This window comes from Carassius carassius, chromosome 44 (assembly GCF_963082965.1).
Source record: "Carassius carassius chromosome 44, fCarCar2.1, whole genome shotgun sequence".
NCBI classification, from domain to species: Eukaryota; Metazoa; Chordata; class Actinopteri; order Cypriniformes; family Cyprinidae; genus Carassius; species Carassius carassius.
Window position 1 is genome coordinate 20,811,532 of NC_081798.1, and position 17,340 is coordinate 20,828,871.

The following is a 17,340-nucleotide window of genomic DNA, read 5'->3' on the forward strand; positions in this document are numbered from 1 at the left end:
GACATTAAATATAGAGAATTGTATTAAATATTAAACAGTGCCTAACATAATTTTACTGCTGAAATCTGTGCAATTTAGTTTTTCGAAACTCAGTGATTTTAACGTTTCTACTTCTTTTTAAAAATAGTTTTTTTTTATTCTGTTGATATCATTGAAAAGTTTTATTTTTATTTTTTTTATTATATTATTTGGTTTCAATTTCAAATTTTAATTATTCAAAAATAGTTTTTGTCATTAAAAAATAGCCAAGAAAGCTGGCGTGGTGTAAAAAGATGAAAAAACAATCATCAGTACTTCTTGTTGTTTCATTATTGCTGAATAAATCCGTCACACTTTGAACAGGTGAAACAAACGAGGAGATTGGCAATCTAATCCAGAACTACATTCGAGAAATCGAAGAGCTGAGGTAACGTGAAATTCTACTCGTGACACGTTTGGATTTGAATTTCTCCTCAGAGCCGTGTTAAACAGTGACTTGTATGTGTCTGGTCCTCAGGTCTAAGCTGCTGGAGAGCGAGGCCATGAACGAGTCTCTGAGGCGCAGTTTGTCTCGCCTCTCCGCCCGCTCTCCACACCCGGCCTCTCCAGCACTCACTCTTGGCTCCTCCCCCTCTGTTTCCATGGATGCAGAGATGACCGATGTGATTCGTCAAGCCAAATTAGATGTGGAGAGGCTAAAGAAGAAAGAGAGAAATCAGAGGAGGAAGAGGTGAAGTCTGAGGAGCAAGCGCTTGTTTGTTTTTATTTATTATTCTTTGATTTATTTGTTCTTTTTATTGATCGATTTTTCTTCTTTATTTTTAAACTTTATCCGTTATGCATTTATGTGCTTATTTGTTTGTTTTATTTATTCTTTTTATTCATTTATTTACTTGTATTCTTGTATGCATTTATTCATTTTGATTTTATTCTTTTACTGATTATTTATTTGTGTTTATTGATTTACTTATTCTTTTATGTATTTTTGTATTATTAATTTACTCTTTTTTTTAGATTATATGAATATTTTGTTTCATATTATTTTATGCTCTTATTCTTTGATGTATTCTTTGTGAATTAATTCTGCATTTATTCTCTTATGTATTATTTATTTTTATTCTTTATATATTTATTTTATTCTTGTATTCTCTTTTTTTTTATCTGCTCAAATGTCTTTGCAAAATGATTTAAAAAATGTTAATTTCTTTTCATATTCATGTTGAAGGAAATTATACCATCATAGAAACACATACTCCATGGAAGATATGTCCGAATAGATCTTAACTTATAAAAATGTATTTGAGAACATTTTAGGTCACGTCTAAAAGGAAATGGTATTGTCAGACTACAGTATCCATCGCATATATGAATGAATTAATGCTATTAAATAAGTGATTAAACAGGAGACCCTGCTCCAGGATGTCTCAGGCGGTCTTAACACATCATGTCTATGTCTGGCAATCTCTTCTGATGGTAGCAGAGGTCTTGTAACTTATCCCGCTGATTGTGTATTTGGAAGACTTTAATATGCTTGTCCTGAGCCAATAAGAGGCTGTACAGTGTGTCCGAATTAGATTTATCTCTGTGTTTGTGCCAGTATGTCCTGACCGACTCCAACTAAGGACAGCAAGCTGGCACAGACACAAGTATCTCTCAGTAAATGGTCCGTTATGATTGGCTTTAATTTGGCCATAATGGGAGCGAGACCATGGGTAATTTGTGAACCCAACACTACAGAATTACTACTGGAAGTCTCAGCTGACCTGCAAAGGCTAAAAAGCAGAAGACACCACTGCATGAGTCCCTGTGGTGTGATTATATTACTAATAAATGACGTTTGCGTCCGATATTGGTGGAATTGTGGCTGATGCCTTATAATTTAGTGTTCAAACTACTGTATGTCCTATTGATTACATCAGTGCTTTGTTTATGCATGTATTTGTCTATAGGAACTTTATTAATAGATCACCATTTTTTTTGCAGTCCCGAGAAAGAAAAAGGTTTGAAGAAGAGGGCCAAGCTTTATCCTCAGGAAAATGGAGAAAAGAGCGAGAATGGGCTGAGCAGGGAAAATGAAGAGCGAAGAGAAAATGGAGATGGAGACTCTGATAATGAACCTGAAGAGGTGAGAGAAAGGAGATTTATTCATTATGTTCCAACTGGTCTGCTGTTTACAAAGATTTGAGATGGATTTGAAAAAAGTCTGTAATGCTTCTGAGGAAAAAATGTGCATGGCAATGTTTTATGAGAATGAAGCAGTAATGAATTATGTTTTACAGCAGTGTGAATAAATATGAGAATTAAGAGGTTGAATATGATTTAAATTACACCTTGCAGACAGTGATTTAATGCAAATGAAACTCTAAAATTACAAGAATTGTCTTAATTTTAAAATCTTAAATATTTAGTAACGTTTTACAGCAGTTTTATGAAAATGGAGTTGGAAAATGAGAAGAAAATAATCGTGCAACAACGTTTTTATTTTTAGTGTTTTATGAATATAAAGACCTCAAAAAAGAAAACTCAAAGGAGTTTAAAGAATAAAATGTGATCAATAAAGCAGTATTTCATGAGAATAATAATAAAAAAAAGTTATTGCAAGAATACATTATTGCATGTAATCAAAAATATAAAGTTGTAATCTTACATGAATAAAGCTTTAACATTTTGAAATAAAAATGATTAGGCATAATATATATGAAAAAAAATGTTAAAGCCTTTATGTATAATGCATTATAAAAGTAGTTTTGTCTTATTAATGCATTGTACAATCTCGTGAATGATTGTGACACAGTTAATACATTATAACACTTGTCAATTCATTGTTACACTATGCATTTTAAATTCGGTTATTGTTATTTACATCAAGATGTAATGTATTACAACGCACATTATGAATAATTATAATGCATTATACCCTTTAACAACTCTTTATAATGCATTATACATATTATATGCATTATACCAAAGTTTTTAAATGGAATATAATAATTTTTGGTGGTTTGTTGAGTGCAAAAGACAGTCTTAAGGTTTGATCTCTCTGTGCAGGATGGCATGTATCCTCTTCAGGAGGATGATCACGGCGAGAGCGGCTGTGATGAGGAGGAGGAGGAGGAGGAAGAGGAGACCAGGGAGGAGGAAGAGTTCGACAGCGACGAGAGCCTGGTGGATTCTGACTCTGACTCAGACAATAAAGGTGCATTCTGAGATGCGTTTATTCAAATTTCAAATTCAAATTTAAAAGGCATAATTTCTGTTGATTTCTCCTCTAAAGCCACAAGAGGGCGCATCGAGCAAAATACTACTAATGCACGTTTCTTCAAAGCAATCAAATAACATGACATCTTAGAAAAAAGTGCATAATGTTTAAAATAATGTTTCCAAACCATATATAATTAATAAGATTGCTTAAATAATTAGAAACAAAAAGCATCATGTATGTATATACAGTTTAATACTAAGGACCGAAAACAAAAGAGCACTTTATTCATTTAAAAACATGAAATGCAGTGGGATGAAAAAAAGTCCCGAGACATGTATTTTTAAAAGTTGAACTTTTACATGGTTTCTAAACATTCGCCTCTCTTGTGTGAGACGCGAGTGCAAGGGTGATAGATGTCCCTTTAGAAAATGATAAATATGTGTTCTGTGTGAACGGCTTGGTTTCAGTTTTTGACGTAAACAACAATCAGCGCCACATCCAGTGGGTTTACCCTGATAGGCAAAAAAAAAGTCATCGTCATAAGGCTGGTTTACGCACATTTAAAATTCAAATGCAACGTTTTTGCATTCAAATGTGGATTTTTATTTTTAATTCAACAAATATTTTTGTTGACAGCCCTAGCGTTTATTACAAACGTCCAGTCAGTCCCTTTCATTCACACTGACCTTGTAACCTGTGGCTCCTGATCACTCAGTCAGCTTACAGGCCGATCTTGCGGACCTGACGTGTGAGATCGAGATCAAGCAGAGACTCATCGATGAGCTGGAGAACAGCCAGCGGCGGCTCCTGACGCTGAAGACCCAGTATGAGGAGAAACTGATTCTGCTCCAGAACAAGATCAGAGACACGCAGCTGGAGAGAGACCGCGTGCTGCACAACCTCAGTGAGCGTCTGCCAGCTTCATAGCTTTTGTTGTTTGTGATGTATTTCTGGTACAAGGCAAAAGGCCAAAAGTATATGAATAGGTGTTAACCCTTAAAATTAAAACCCAGTCATCATTTACTCACCCTCATGCTGTTCCAAACAAAATTATCTTTTTTCGTCTTTTTTGGAATGTAAACGATTCTTCCTTTATTTTCTGTGTGATTTTAGTGTCCATGGAGAACTACACTGAGGAGAAAGCCAGTAAGATCAAATCGGAGTATGAGAAGCGTCTGAAGGAGATGAACCGAGACCTGCTGAAGCTGCAGGCCGCTCAGAAGGAGCACGCGCGTCTGCTGAAGAACCAGAGCCGCTACGAGAGAGAGCTCAAGAAACTGCAGTCCGAGGTGGCCGAGATGAAGAAAGCCAAGGTGAGAGCTGGAGCTTTATTTTTAGAAACACACTGCCCCCTTGAGTTCATCTGGAGAAAAACAAAACATTTCATCGGTTTCATCAGCTGCACAGATGATTGAGTGTAATTGCGACTGAAGACACTTACAGTGTCTAACTGTTATTTTAAGAGTGTAATTAAAGTACCAATTTTAAATGAAAGTAGCTGATCCCTCAGGTATATAGTGTGTCCCAGTTTGCATGAAAGTTTGTATGCTGATGATAGTGGGGAAAGTACTTGCTATTTTCAAGTATAGAGAGAGACTAATGTTCAAAAGTTTGGGGCAGGGTTGTTACGGTTATATAAAACTAAAAGTAATATAAAAAGTCATTATTTGTATAATAATAATAAAAAAAACCTTTAACTGTAAATAAAATATACAAACTCTTTTTATATGTTATGTAGTTGCAACATTTTTAACTGATGAACTTAAAATAATTAAATAGAACATTAACAAACTATGTACACACGTAAAAAAAAATGTACTAAAAATGATAAAAATACTCAAAATGTTACTAAAATTAAAACTGAAAATATAAAAATAATAGCTGATTCCAAATATTAAAACACTACAATAGTATTGGTGGTAAGGTTTTTTTTTTCTTCTTTGCAAGAAATGATCATTCATCCAGCAATGATGCATTGAAGTGACAAATAAATGTATAATGTTACAAATCTTTTTAGTTCAAATAAATGCTGTTCTTTTAAACTTTATATTGATCAGATAATTCTGAAAAAAAGCGTGATGGTTTCCACATTAATGGTTTTCAACAGTGATAATAATAAGAACATAAGAATAAAAAGATCTCTCTTGAGCAAATCAGTATATTAGAATGATTTCTGAAGGATTATGTGACACTGAAGACTGGAGGAATGGAAGCTACAGATACAGCTTTACATCATATGAATAAACTACATTTAAAAATATGTTCAATTGTAATACTTTTAACAGTATTTCAGTGTGTACTGTATTTATTTTGTCAACCTTAGTGAGAATGAAACTTTTGAATGGTAGTGTATAGCACCCAGATAACATTTGTAAAATAGGCATTATACAAAAAAGCAAGGTATGAAATAAGTCTATCCCATAATGCAGTGTGCTTGATTAACTGTTACTTTCCAGTGTGATAGCTGGACCAGAAATAAGTGCAAAAATTTTAATACCTCTATTTTCACTTATTTGATAATCCTGGCAAACAAGAAGAAATGTGCTCACCAAATGTAAATAAAAGCGAAATAACCTTATATTATTAATATACAAAATGTTTTGTTTAATGGAATGTACTGTATTTTGGGTCACATAGATTGAAAAATTTTTTTATGGCAAATATTATGTGAATGGGAACATTAGACTTTTGTTGTTAGACGCTGCTGCCTCTAGTAGATTCTCACAGTGCTTGCTTTCCATCCCACCTATAGGTGGCGCTGATGAAGCAGATGAAGGAGGAGCAGCAGCGGAGGAGGATGATCGATGCAAAGAGGAACAGAGAAATCGCACAATTGAAGAAAGAGCAGCGACGACAAGAGGTTTGACTGATTAACGTTTAAAAATGAGTGATACCATGGTGGTGTATGTCGTATTATTGACTCAATCTCTCTGTGCTGTATTAGTATCAGATCAGAGCTTTGGAGTCCCAGAAGCGCCAGCAGGAGATCGTGTTGCGGAGGAAGACGCAGGAAGTGACGGCGCTGAGGCGGCTGGCCAAGCCCATGTCGGAGCGTGTGGCCGGACGTGTGGCCCGCAAACTCACCAGTGTGGACTCCGGAGCGGAGCTGTCCACCAGCACCACAACAACAACCTCAGAACACGAATCCACTCGCTCGGTGACCAGCATCATACGCCAGTGGAATACCAAACTGAACGGATTCCTGGGAGAGAATGAGAGCCACGGGACTGGAGGAAACCTGGCCAGGTCAGTGATGCATAATACACCAATGACTCAGTCTCTTATGTTCACTGAGGCTGCCTTAATTTGAGCAAAAAACAATAATATTGTAAAATATAATTACAATTTCAGTTAACTTTTATATTCGAATTTATTTAAAATCGTAATGTATTCCTTTGATTTGTAAAGCTGAATTTTCAGCATCATAACTCCTGTTTTCACTGTCACGTGATCCTTCAGAGAGCAGTCTAAAGGCTGTTTCACACTGAGCGTGATGAGTAAAAAGTGAGGTGAATCGCCGACAAACAGTGCTTTCACACTGAGCGCGAAACAATTGACTGCTTTCTATACATACAACAATGCATTTTCCTCACATCGTCCGCAGTTCAACAGCATTACATTAAATTATTGGGGTGTAAGAAAATATCAATACACGTTCAAGTTTCACCATATTTTGTTTGGCGATATTTGATAAATGGAATATCGATATTTAAAAGTTGTTTGGTTTTGAGTTTATATCCTGAGCGCTAGATGGCAGTCTTCATCTCTGAACAAATCCTGAGTGACAGGATATACAAATATTGTGGCGTGCCACTAATGTTAGCGCTAATCAATGTTGCCAAGTCCATGTTTTTTTTTCTGCGGAATTGGGCTTTTTTTATACACTGTTGACACGGGTTGATTTTCACATCTGTGGGTTGAAGCGACTCCAATAATGTGATAATATCAAACAAACAAACTATCTATAATATGAATATAATATGAAACTATCTATAAGAATATATCTTAAAATATAATAAGCACCACCACTCTTGCCTTTTGTGCAATAGCAGCTGCTCCGGGCGCGTGATCTAAGCTCAAATCTAAAGACAACCCGTTTCATAATGGTGCGACATATAAAAAAATTATAATTGACACACGTAATGGAAAAAGTTGACACTTTTTCACGCTGCAAATGATCGCCCCTGGTGAATAAGCATCATTGTGCCATTGTGAAAAGGCCTAAATTTGATGATTTTCCTAAAACTTTTCATATGCTGCACTCATGCCATGTCGTAATTACTGTAATTTCGACACATGATGTTCAGTTTGGAGCTGTTCACACCCTTAAACTTAGAACTATCGCACATAACGCCTAATGAATCTGAGATGGGGAGTTGTACCTCACATAAAACTCCCAGTTCACACATTGCAAATGCAAGTTATACAAGGACATGAATGCTTTTTGAAGTTGGTATCTCGTAATCATAGTAAATACGATATGGCATGAATGCACCATTATTATCAGTAAAAGATTAAATTTTTTGATACTTTTTTGTACGTTTTTTTCCCTTAGGATTCTTTGATGAATAAAAAGTTCTAAAGATTTTAAAATGGAGATCTTTTGTGATTTTATGTGTATTTCTTTATTGTCACATTTGAATGATATGATGATTAACTTAATAAATAATTTTAATGCAGTTATTAAAATAATAATAGTGATAATAATAATAAAAATAATGATTGTAATAATAATAATTGTAACAATTTATATTACTCCAATCAAATCCCAATGTATCAATCCTGCCTTCATTTTTCAGTCAGAAATGAATGACGGTAGCACTTTATTTTACAGTCCTGTTCCTCATGTACATACTATGTACTTATTATAGTAATTACAATAACTATGTAATAACTAGGTGCTAACCCTGAACCTACCCCTAAACCTAACCCTACCCCATGTAGTTACCTTGTATTACCAGAACTTTCTTAGATAAATACACTGTAAGTACACTATAAGTACATGTTAGTACTCGTACTGTAAAATAAAGTGCAACCTGAATGACATTATGGAAGTTAAATGCAATTTTTTTTATTCCATTCTTTTTTTATGTTAATCTAATAAATTTTATGATTTCTCTGAGATCTATTTGGTGACTTTCATTAAAAAAATTCTGTTGTCATTACAATATGAACTGTAGGTTATATATTGTATATCTAAATTTGTTTTCAGTAGCAGAAAAAAGTTCCAGCGAAAAAGTACGAGCACAAGTTTTTCAAAGACAGCCCGTCAGAAGTGGCAGTCTCTGGAGAGGAGGATCATGGATATTGTGATGCAGAGAATGACCATCACTAATGTGGAAGCTGATATGGATCGCCTCATTAAGGTGATTTTTGTATTTATATTTCTTTTACATGTTACATTATACATTATGCAACCTGTGCATTTTAGTTGTATAATTGTTGTGTGCATTAGTGATTTGTGTGTTTAACAATGTAAAAGTTGGATTGTGATCGTAACTCTTATATAATGTCTTCCTTCCAGAAACGTGAGGAGCTGTCCATGCAGCAGGAGGCGCTGTTGCGCAAGAGAGAAAAGTTAGTGAACGAGGGCTTTGGAGAGGATGAGGAGGAGAGGCTCCTTCAGGAGATGAACGAGGAGATTGAGGTGCTCAATGCCAACATCGACTACATCAGCGACAGTCTGTCAGACTGCCAGGCCACCATCGTACAGATCGAGGAGACCAAGGTACAGGGCATTTCACAAAGACTGCTTGCTTGTTGTATGTAGTTGAATCACATGTCACTTATATTTGCATAGAGGTTTATAAAGTGTGCTTATTTTAGGATGAGCTGGACTCGGTGGACACCTCAGTGGTCATCAGTTCCTGCTCACTGGCCGAAGCTCGCGCTCTCCTGGACTACTTCCTTAAAGCCTCTATTGACAAGGTAAGTCCAGGAAGACAAAACGGTTTGATGTTCTGTTAGGGTCATCCAGAGTAATGCATGATTAAGTAGATTAGAATAACTAAATTAATAGTGAAATTGCAATACATAAATTATAATTTAAACCGTAAAAAACAGCAGATATGTACACTAGCATTCAAAGTTTTTTTTTTAAAGAAATTAATTCCTTTTTTCAGCTTCAATATAAAGTGACAGTGAAGGCATAGTTACTTCTTTTTTTTTCTTTTTTTTAATGCATGCTGATCTTTCTATTTTTCAAAGAATCCTGAAAAATTGTATCATGGCTTCCACAAAAAGCAACCCAACTGTTTTCAGTGTAGATAATAAAAATGTTTAATATTAGAATGATTTCTGAAGCATTATGTTACGCTAAAGGCTGTAGTAATGATGCTGAAAATTCAGCTTTAAAACAAATGAATAAATTTGTCTAGAACTATTTTGTAATTTTTCTTTTATCAAATAAATGCAGCCTTGGTGATCAGAAGAGACTTCCTTGAAAAATGTTTAAAACATCTTACTGACCCCAGACGTGTGAATGGTAGTGTTTCACGTGTGTTTGTGTATATAGGGGTTACAAGTTGCTCAAAAAGAGGCTCAAATCCGCCTTCTGGAGGGTCAGCTGCGGCAGACGGACGTGATTGGCTCTTCCCACAATCACATGATCCTGGATGCTCTTAGGGAAAAGGCAGAGTGTATCCCTGAGCTGCAAGCTCTAATTCACAATGTCCAGCAAGGTGAGTAATCAGTCGTGAGAATTTCTATATTTATATTTTCCCTGCTGGTGGAATGACCTGGCTGATTTGATCTGAGCAGCCCTGAGCTCCGATCCGAGTCTTTAGCCATCTTCAAGAAAAGTCTAAAAACACATCTTTTCCATTCACACTTGACCCTCTAACACTAGCAATCTCTACTCTATTTCTATTCTATTTGGTGTTCAGGTGCATTGCTGGCGCGTTGCTGGCGCGTTGCTGGCTCGTTGCTGGCGCGTTGCTGTTTTGAGGAACTGAAAATAGACTGCACCATAACTCAAACCTGGTCTAAAGTGTAAAGTCAACGGGGCAATATATATTTTTTTATTTAAAGAGCGCCTTAGTAGAAAATGCTCCTCAAGGCGATTAAAATTTAAGATTAAAATGTAAAAGATTACATTATTTGTGTAGGCTACATGAATATAAAAATGCCTACATGTCGTAATGGATAGCCATTGCATGTATCAGATTTAGAATTAGGGGCCGTTCACATATCGCGCCTAAAAACGTGTGGAAAACACTAGGCGCGCCGCTTTCTCCTTCTTTCCAAAGCGCTCGGGCAGTTGCGCTCCAGCGGCGTCTACTGTTGCTAGGACAACCATGACCTGCTCTCTCCATGAAGATGCAGAAATTTCAGCAAAGGATAAATGGATTTGCAGCACTAAAAATCGCTTGCAGTAGCTTTGCTACTAAATTTATTTCAAAATGGCAATCCATATATAGCTATGGTCTGCTGTTCCTTCATGTTGGCTGAGCTTTCAAAGTTGTTATGGAAAAGGATGAAGCTGAATGGTTGGTTCTTGTCACATGACCTGCGTTGCGCTTGCGGCATTCGGAAAAGTTTAAATGTTAAATGTTAAACTCGATGCGGTGCGGACACGCCTGGAAAAAACGAGTGCGTCGCACCACGTGCGCGTCGCGACCGTGTCGCTTCCATTATGAGCGTGCATACCGCCCGCCTACATTGGAAATAACGAACTTGAGCGCGCAAAAGACGCCATATGTGAACGTCCCCTTAAGCTACCTATTTGCTTGGCCACGAGCAGCTCCGGTTCATCTCTGGAGACATGTTCTGACTTTGCACTGGCAAATTCTGCCGTGTAGATAGCAAATGGGAGATGACTTGTTTCTTGTTTTATTGTATGTTATGCAAAATCACCCATAACTCATTTAGAGAATAGGGACAACCCATTTAGACCATGCACCCGGCCATTTTCCCGTCGTTAAACTAGTGAAAGTGGATTGGGACATACCCTGAGTGCACCTGTGCCGTGCGCTTTAGACCATGTGCTAAGATCGTTAAAATAGGGCCCTAAGATTCTTACAGATCAGCATTCGGCAGACCAAACCGTAAGGGGTAGAGACCTAAAACTTTGAGACATGGTAGTACTCATGCCGTCTACATCGTCGCCAAGGTTTGCCCGATCAGCCTGATGTGGGCACTAGAGCGATCAAAAGTATGAAATCGCTCATAACTCCTAAAGTGCTTGTCGTAGACTCAAATGTCTTATATCATTGGAAAAGAACAAAACGCATGTGACTGATTCGATTGCCAACCTTGAGGAAAGTTTTGTCTTTTTTGAATATTTTGAAAAACCTTCTTTTGTAAAATATTGATTGTAAGCTATTGATATTTTTTTATAACTGTTGACTAAAACTAGACTAAAACTAAAACAATTCAGTTGACTAAAATATGACTAAAACTAAATGGCATTTTCACCAAAAGACTATGACTAAATCTAATTCACAATTTGTGGTCTAAAATTAACTCTGCTGGAGAGTGAATATCAATAGTTATAAAAAAACAACAACTTTTTTTAAATTCTCACCGTCATGACGGCATGCCAAAATGTTCAAAAGAGGAAAGGAAACTTTTCCTGAAACGGATATAACTTTTCAACGGAATGAGATATTTATTTCAAACTAGTTACGCACATGTAAGACCACGACCTCATAAGAGTCTAGCCACTGTGTGGTGCTATAATATGACAAAATCCATAACTATGCCTCAACTAGCCAATGAAGTTCGATCACCTGTTAGACATAGTTAACAGAGGCTGATCAGAACAAAACTTTGTGGGTCTTTTTGACTCTCGGCCCTAAAGGTCTGTGAGAAATTTTTCACATTTTTCAAGTGTCTAAATGATTGTATATCTATATGTATATAAAAAAAGCGCTATACAAATAAACTTGAACTGATTTGAATAGATATAAAAAGGTCGTTTAGAAAATGGGCCTGGCCAAATGTACCCAAAAGGCTATAAATTCCAAACTAAAAAGAAAAACTTAATGAAAATAAGTGAGCACATACAGCATATGATTCTAAAGATGCATACCAACTTTTATGGAGATTGTGCTGTAGGTGGCGCTATAAGACTTAAATAGGTAACAAAAAATACTTCTATGGTAAATTACGTGAAACTGGCATAAATGCTCTATTTAATCATTGATTTACATATATACAGTCTTCCTAAATAATTCATAATGCTTTTTTTCGTATTTGCTTAAATGCCTTAATATGCTTGAACACCAGTAATCGCTGCTTGCTGCTGTATTTGTAATTGTGTAATTAATTCTTCATAAAGTTTCATATATTCCTCAGAGAATGGCTATGCGAGCACAGATGAGGATGCGTCTGAGTTCAGTCAGGCATCAGAGGGCGGGTATGAGTACATTCTTACAGTGCATCCACAGATGATTATCATGACGTAATCTATCAAATCTAAATTTGATAAACCTCACTGCTTAACTTCCTGCTACAGTTTTTCTCAAATGAAGTTGTCTGCGAGTCAAGATGACTTTAAGATGAAGGTAAAACTCAGCCTTGATCATGTAGTGTTTTTTGACATGACTATAATGAATGTGCTCATCAGCATTGGAAAGCACTTTATTTCTGTTCTGTGTGTTATAACCAGCAGGTGGCAGTGTAGTATTTTGAAATATTTAATGCATTTTCTCTCACAGGTTGAGCCTCGGCTATCTGCACAAATGAAGGCAGTGTCAGCTGAGTATTTGGGCCCGATTCTGACCCTCACCTCCAAGAACATCACTAAGTCCCTGGCTTCTCTGTCGGAGATCCATGAGAACGGCCTGGTCCACAAAGAGGCCTATTCCAGAGATCTGGTGTCTCGAACCATCAGCCTGCCTGTCAGAGGACACACTTTGTGAGTGGAGCTGTCAGGCAAAACCCTCTCTTACTGGAATAAATTGTTTTCCATTATATGGGAGGGTGTGATGAGAATTTTAGATTCTGTCTCCTCACAGTTATTCAGTTATTTTGAACATAACACCATTTCTATGCTGATGTTTCAGCCCAAGGCAGTCCAGAGGATCTGACACATCTCCCTTAACAAGGAGGCAGTCATACGACCGAGGCCAGCCATATAGGTAACTTCATCCCCTTCATCCCCAAGTTTTCCAACTGAGATCTGGAGAAAAAAAAGATATCAATTTATTACTGAATTTATTACAGTTTCATTATGCTTCCTAAAGACAGGACAAAAAGCGCAAAACTAATACTAGTCAAACTAACTTCATTTCGTAGACAGGTGCAGTTTTCAATCTTATTGGTAATGTGAAAAGACTATTTTGCAATGTACTCATTTGTTGTATCTTTGTGTGATGTTTTCATGTTGCCTTAGCTTATGAATGAATGGATTAATTAATGAACGAATGAATGAATGAATCACTCACTCACTCACTCACTCACTCACTCACTCAATTAATCAATAGAACAGTAATAAAATACATAAAAATGTTTTCCTTCAGCTTTATGTATCTAAAAACAAAGACATTTTTCCAAGATGTTTTAATTATTTTCTTAGACATATTGTAAAATGGCAATGTAAAAACAAATTATTTAGGTTTGCAAACAAAAATATATTTAGTATAAATCCTTTGTAAATGAAAATATAGGAAATAGTCCATAGATTAATGCATGTGTATGTATATATTAATGGTTTGGTTCCAAAATGCAATAAATCCATTTTTATTAATTTGAGTAAAAATGTGTTTTCTTTACCAAGAAAGTGGCAAGATGAAAACATCTCTAGGTTACGAATGTAACCCTAGTTCCTCGAAGGAACGAGACGCTGCGTCAAGCGCTTTGGGGAAACGCCTTTGGCAAGATCAACTCTGAATATTGTGTGCAATCTGTTCAATGGAAGGGCGTGACGTCACGGGCGGGGTGACGTAGCGACCAGGAAGCTATAAAGGCACCTGCCACGCAGCTGACTTCAGCTTCGAGTAGGGAAGCAAGCGCCGGCAGAGGTGCCGGGAGTATGGCTCTGCGACGCAGCGTCTCGTTCCTTCGAGGAACTAGGGTTACATTCGTAACCTAGAGACGTTCCTCTTCAGGAACTCGAGCTGCGTCAAGCGCTTTGGGGAACGATGTGCCAACGCTGCCAGACTACCAATCCCCTGCCTAGTGTGTATCCGAAGAGCACAGCTAAGGCAAGAGGACATAAGAGCCAGGAGTGGCTCGCATATCGAGATTGTAAAATCTGGCAAATGTAGAGGGTGTGGACCATCCCGCAGCGTTGCAGATGTCCAAGAGGGACACACCTGCTAGAAAGGCCTTAGAGGCAGCCATACCCCGAGTAGAGTGAGCCTTGGCTCCCAAAGAAAGGGGAAGACCAGAGGACTCCTAGGAGACGTTGATAGCCTCAACTATCCAATGACAAAGGGTCTGCTTAGAGGCAGGGGAACCCTTCTTAGGAGGACCGTAGCAAACAAGCACTTGGTCAGATTTTCTCCACAGGGCAGCTCTGTGGACGTATGCGTCCAGGCCTCGAACTGGACACAATTTAGCTTCTCCTGGTCTGGCTCCCGAAAGGGAGGAGGGCAGAAGGCCTGCAGTACTATGGGTTGTGGCATAACAGAGGGAACTTTAGGAACGTAACACGCTCTAGGGTATAAAAATGCTTTGGCCATACCAGGGGCAAAGTCTAAGTAGGTAGGGGCCACCGAGGGGGCCTGAAGGTCTCTAACTCTCTTTAGAGAAGTAATAGCCAGTAATAGTCATGAATCGGCTCAAATGGAGCTTTACAAAGAGCCTCTAACACCACAACCAAGTCCCAGGGGGGAACACGGGACCGTTTTGGAGGTCTCAGCCTCAGCGCACCGTGGAGGAAACGTGTAACTAGGGGGTGTCTACCCACTGACTGACCGTTGAAAGGGACGTGGTAAGCAGCTATGGCCGCCACGTACACCTTTAAGGTGGAGTGAGTTAACCCCGCAGAGAGCCTAGCTTGGAGAAACTCCAGAACTGTACCAACTGGGCAGTTAACAGGGTGAAGCTGGCAGTCTCTGCACCGTGAGGTGAAGAGCTTCCACCTCAGGGCATACAGTTTCCTTGTAGAGGGAGCTCTGGATTGGAGGAGGGTCTCATAAACCTCGGCTGAAGAGACCGGAAGCTATGAACTGTGCCCCCTGAGGGGCCACACCGACAACTTCCACAACTCCGGGCGAGGGTGAATTATTTTGCCCTGTGCCTAAAAGAGAGGACATCTGTCCTGATCGGAATCTCCCATGGAGAGCCGTCGAGGAGAGAGATCAGATCTGCGAGCCATAACAGGCCCAGCCGGAACGGGGCTACTAATAGAAGACGGACCCCGTCCCAGCGTACTCTCGCCAGAACTCCTGGGAGCAGAGCGATAGGGTAAAAGGCGAACAGATGAAGCCTTAGCCTGGTCTGTACCATAGTGTCCAGTCCCAGAGGAGCTGGATGAACTAGAGAGAAACAGAGGGGACATTGCGATATGTCTTGAGTCGCAAAGAGGTCCAAAAACTCTCCATATCTACTTCACCACCTCGGGGTGAAGCCCCCCTGGGCCTCGGCCCCTGTCTCGACAGTATGTCTGCTCCCACAATCAATCTCCCAGGAACATACACTGCTCCGAACGAGAGGAGTTTGTCCTGGGACCACAGAAGGATCTGGTGTGCCAGCTTGTACAAGGGGCACGAATTCAGATCTCTCTGGTGACTGATATAAGAGATCGCCAATGTGTTGTCGGTGCGCACCAACACATGGTGACCTCTCAGGTCTGGGAGGAAATATTTCAATGCTCGATGCACAGCTAGCATCTCTAGACAACTGGTATGCGATGTCAGATGGCGACCGCTCCACAGACCGTGGGCAGGGTGGCCACTCATGACTGCACCCCAACCGGTGAGGGACGCGTCTGTCGCTAGCGTTACACGGCGACCAAGAGCTCCCAGCACCGGGCCCTGATTCAAGAACCAAGGTTTCTTTCACATGTCTAAGGCACAAAGGCATCGCCGCGTGACCTTGATAGTTCGTAATGGATTCCCCCTCGGGGAAAATCCCTTGGTCTTGAGCCACCACTCTAGGGGTCTCATGTGCAGAAGGCCAAAAGGTATCCCATTGGACGCAGCTGCCATAAGCCCTAACAGTCTCTGAAACTGCTTGACAGTGAGTGACTGGCCTTCTCTGACTCTCTTGACTGAGGTAAGGATTGACTCGATCCGAGCAGGAGACAAATGTGCCTGCATCGTGGTCGAATCCCACACTACGCCTAGATAGGTGGTTCTCTGAAGTGGAGAAAGTACACTCTTCTTGGAGTTCAGTCTCAGACCCGGCTCCCCCATATGTGAGAGAATGACATCCATTTGCTCTGATTGAGCTTAAATCAACCAATCGTCGATATAGTTCAGAATGCGGATGCCCTGCATACGGAGGGATACCAGAGCCGGATCTACACATTTAGTGAACGTGCGGGGTGAGAGTGCAAGCCGAAGGGAAGTACTCTATTGGTAGGCTTTGCCCCCGAAAGCGAACCTCAGAAACTTCCTGTGTTGTGGAAGGATGGATATATGGAAGTATGTGTCTTTGAGATCTATTGTGACAAACCAGTCCTGTGATCTGATTTGAGCTACAAATCAAATCTACAAATCTACAAATCTTGAGCTTCAAATCAGATACAAATCAGATCCGAGGACAGTGAGCATTTTGAACTTCAGTGACATTACTGAGAGGTTTAGATGACGTAAGTCTATGATCGGACGCAACCCCCCATCCTTCTTTGGAACTATGAAATACCGGCTGTAAAACCCGGACTCCCTGTCTAGAAGAGGGACCACCTCGATGGCCGCCTTCCTTAATAGGGTATTCACTTCTTGTTCCATCACCAGAGCCTGCTGGGGGCCGACTACTGTTGGTGTAACCCCATTGAATGTCAGCGGTGGATGGCCGATGATAGCCTCTTTCTATTGTGTGCCGGACCCATTGAGAGACATTTGGCAGTAGTTTCCACGCTGCTAACTAATGTACCAAGGGAATCAGTCTCTCGAGACTGACCTCTGGTGTAAGAGGCCCCCGAAGGGGCGGCGAGCGTCTCAGCTACGCTCACGGGTGGAAATAACTGAGAGCAGTGCTCGCTAGAAGCCGCTGCGCCCTGAAACTCTGGCAGGGTTGGCAGACCCACCTCCCGAGGGCACTGAGGT

At 39.4% G+C, this 17,340-nt stretch overlaps 1 protein-coding gene across 8 annotated transcripts in view; it reads left to right on the top strand.

Moving 5' to 3' along the window:
- kif21b (kinesin family member 21B) overlaps positions 1 to 17,340 on the top strand; it is an 87,415-nt gene that overhangs the window by 44,391 nt on the left and 25,684 nt on the right. For 5 of the 8 annotated variants that reach the window (XM_059537049.1, XM_059537057.1, XM_059537053.1 and 2 more), the window contains exons 10-25: positions 343 to 406; positions 497 to 709; positions 1,963 to 2,104; positions 3,028 to 3,175; positions 3,897 to 4,085; positions 4,295 to 4,494; positions 5,934 to 6,041; positions 6,126 to 6,427; positions 8,394 to 8,547; positions 8,706 to 8,909; positions 9,008 to 9,109; positions 9,696 to 9,861; positions 12,479 to 12,539; positions 12,639 to 12,687; positions 12,841 to 13,040; positions 13,189 to 13,263. In XM_059537049.1, the coding sequence (XP_059393032.1) occupies positions 343 to 406; positions 497 to 709; positions 1,963 to 2,104; positions 3,028 to 3,175; positions 3,897 to 4,085; positions 4,295 to 4,494; positions 5,934 to 6,041; positions 6,126 to 6,427; positions 8,394 to 8,547; positions 8,706 to 8,909; positions 9,008 to 9,109; positions 9,696 to 9,861; positions 12,479 to 12,539; positions 12,639 to 12,687; positions 12,841 to 13,040; positions 13,189 to 13,263 (2,377 nt within the window). The remainder of the gene's footprint in view (positions 1 to 342; positions 407 to 496; positions 710 to 1,962; positions 2,105 to 3,027; positions 3,176 to 3,896; positions 4,086 to 4,294; positions 4,495 to 5,933; positions 6,042 to 6,125; positions 6,428 to 8,393; positions 8,548 to 8,705; positions 8,910 to 9,007; positions 9,110 to 9,695; positions 9,862 to 12,478; positions 12,540 to 12,638; positions 12,688 to 12,840; positions 13,041 to 13,188; positions 13,264 to 17,340) is intronic. The other 3 variants (XM_059537051.1, XM_059537055.1, XM_059537052.1) reach the window with 1 other exon arrangement.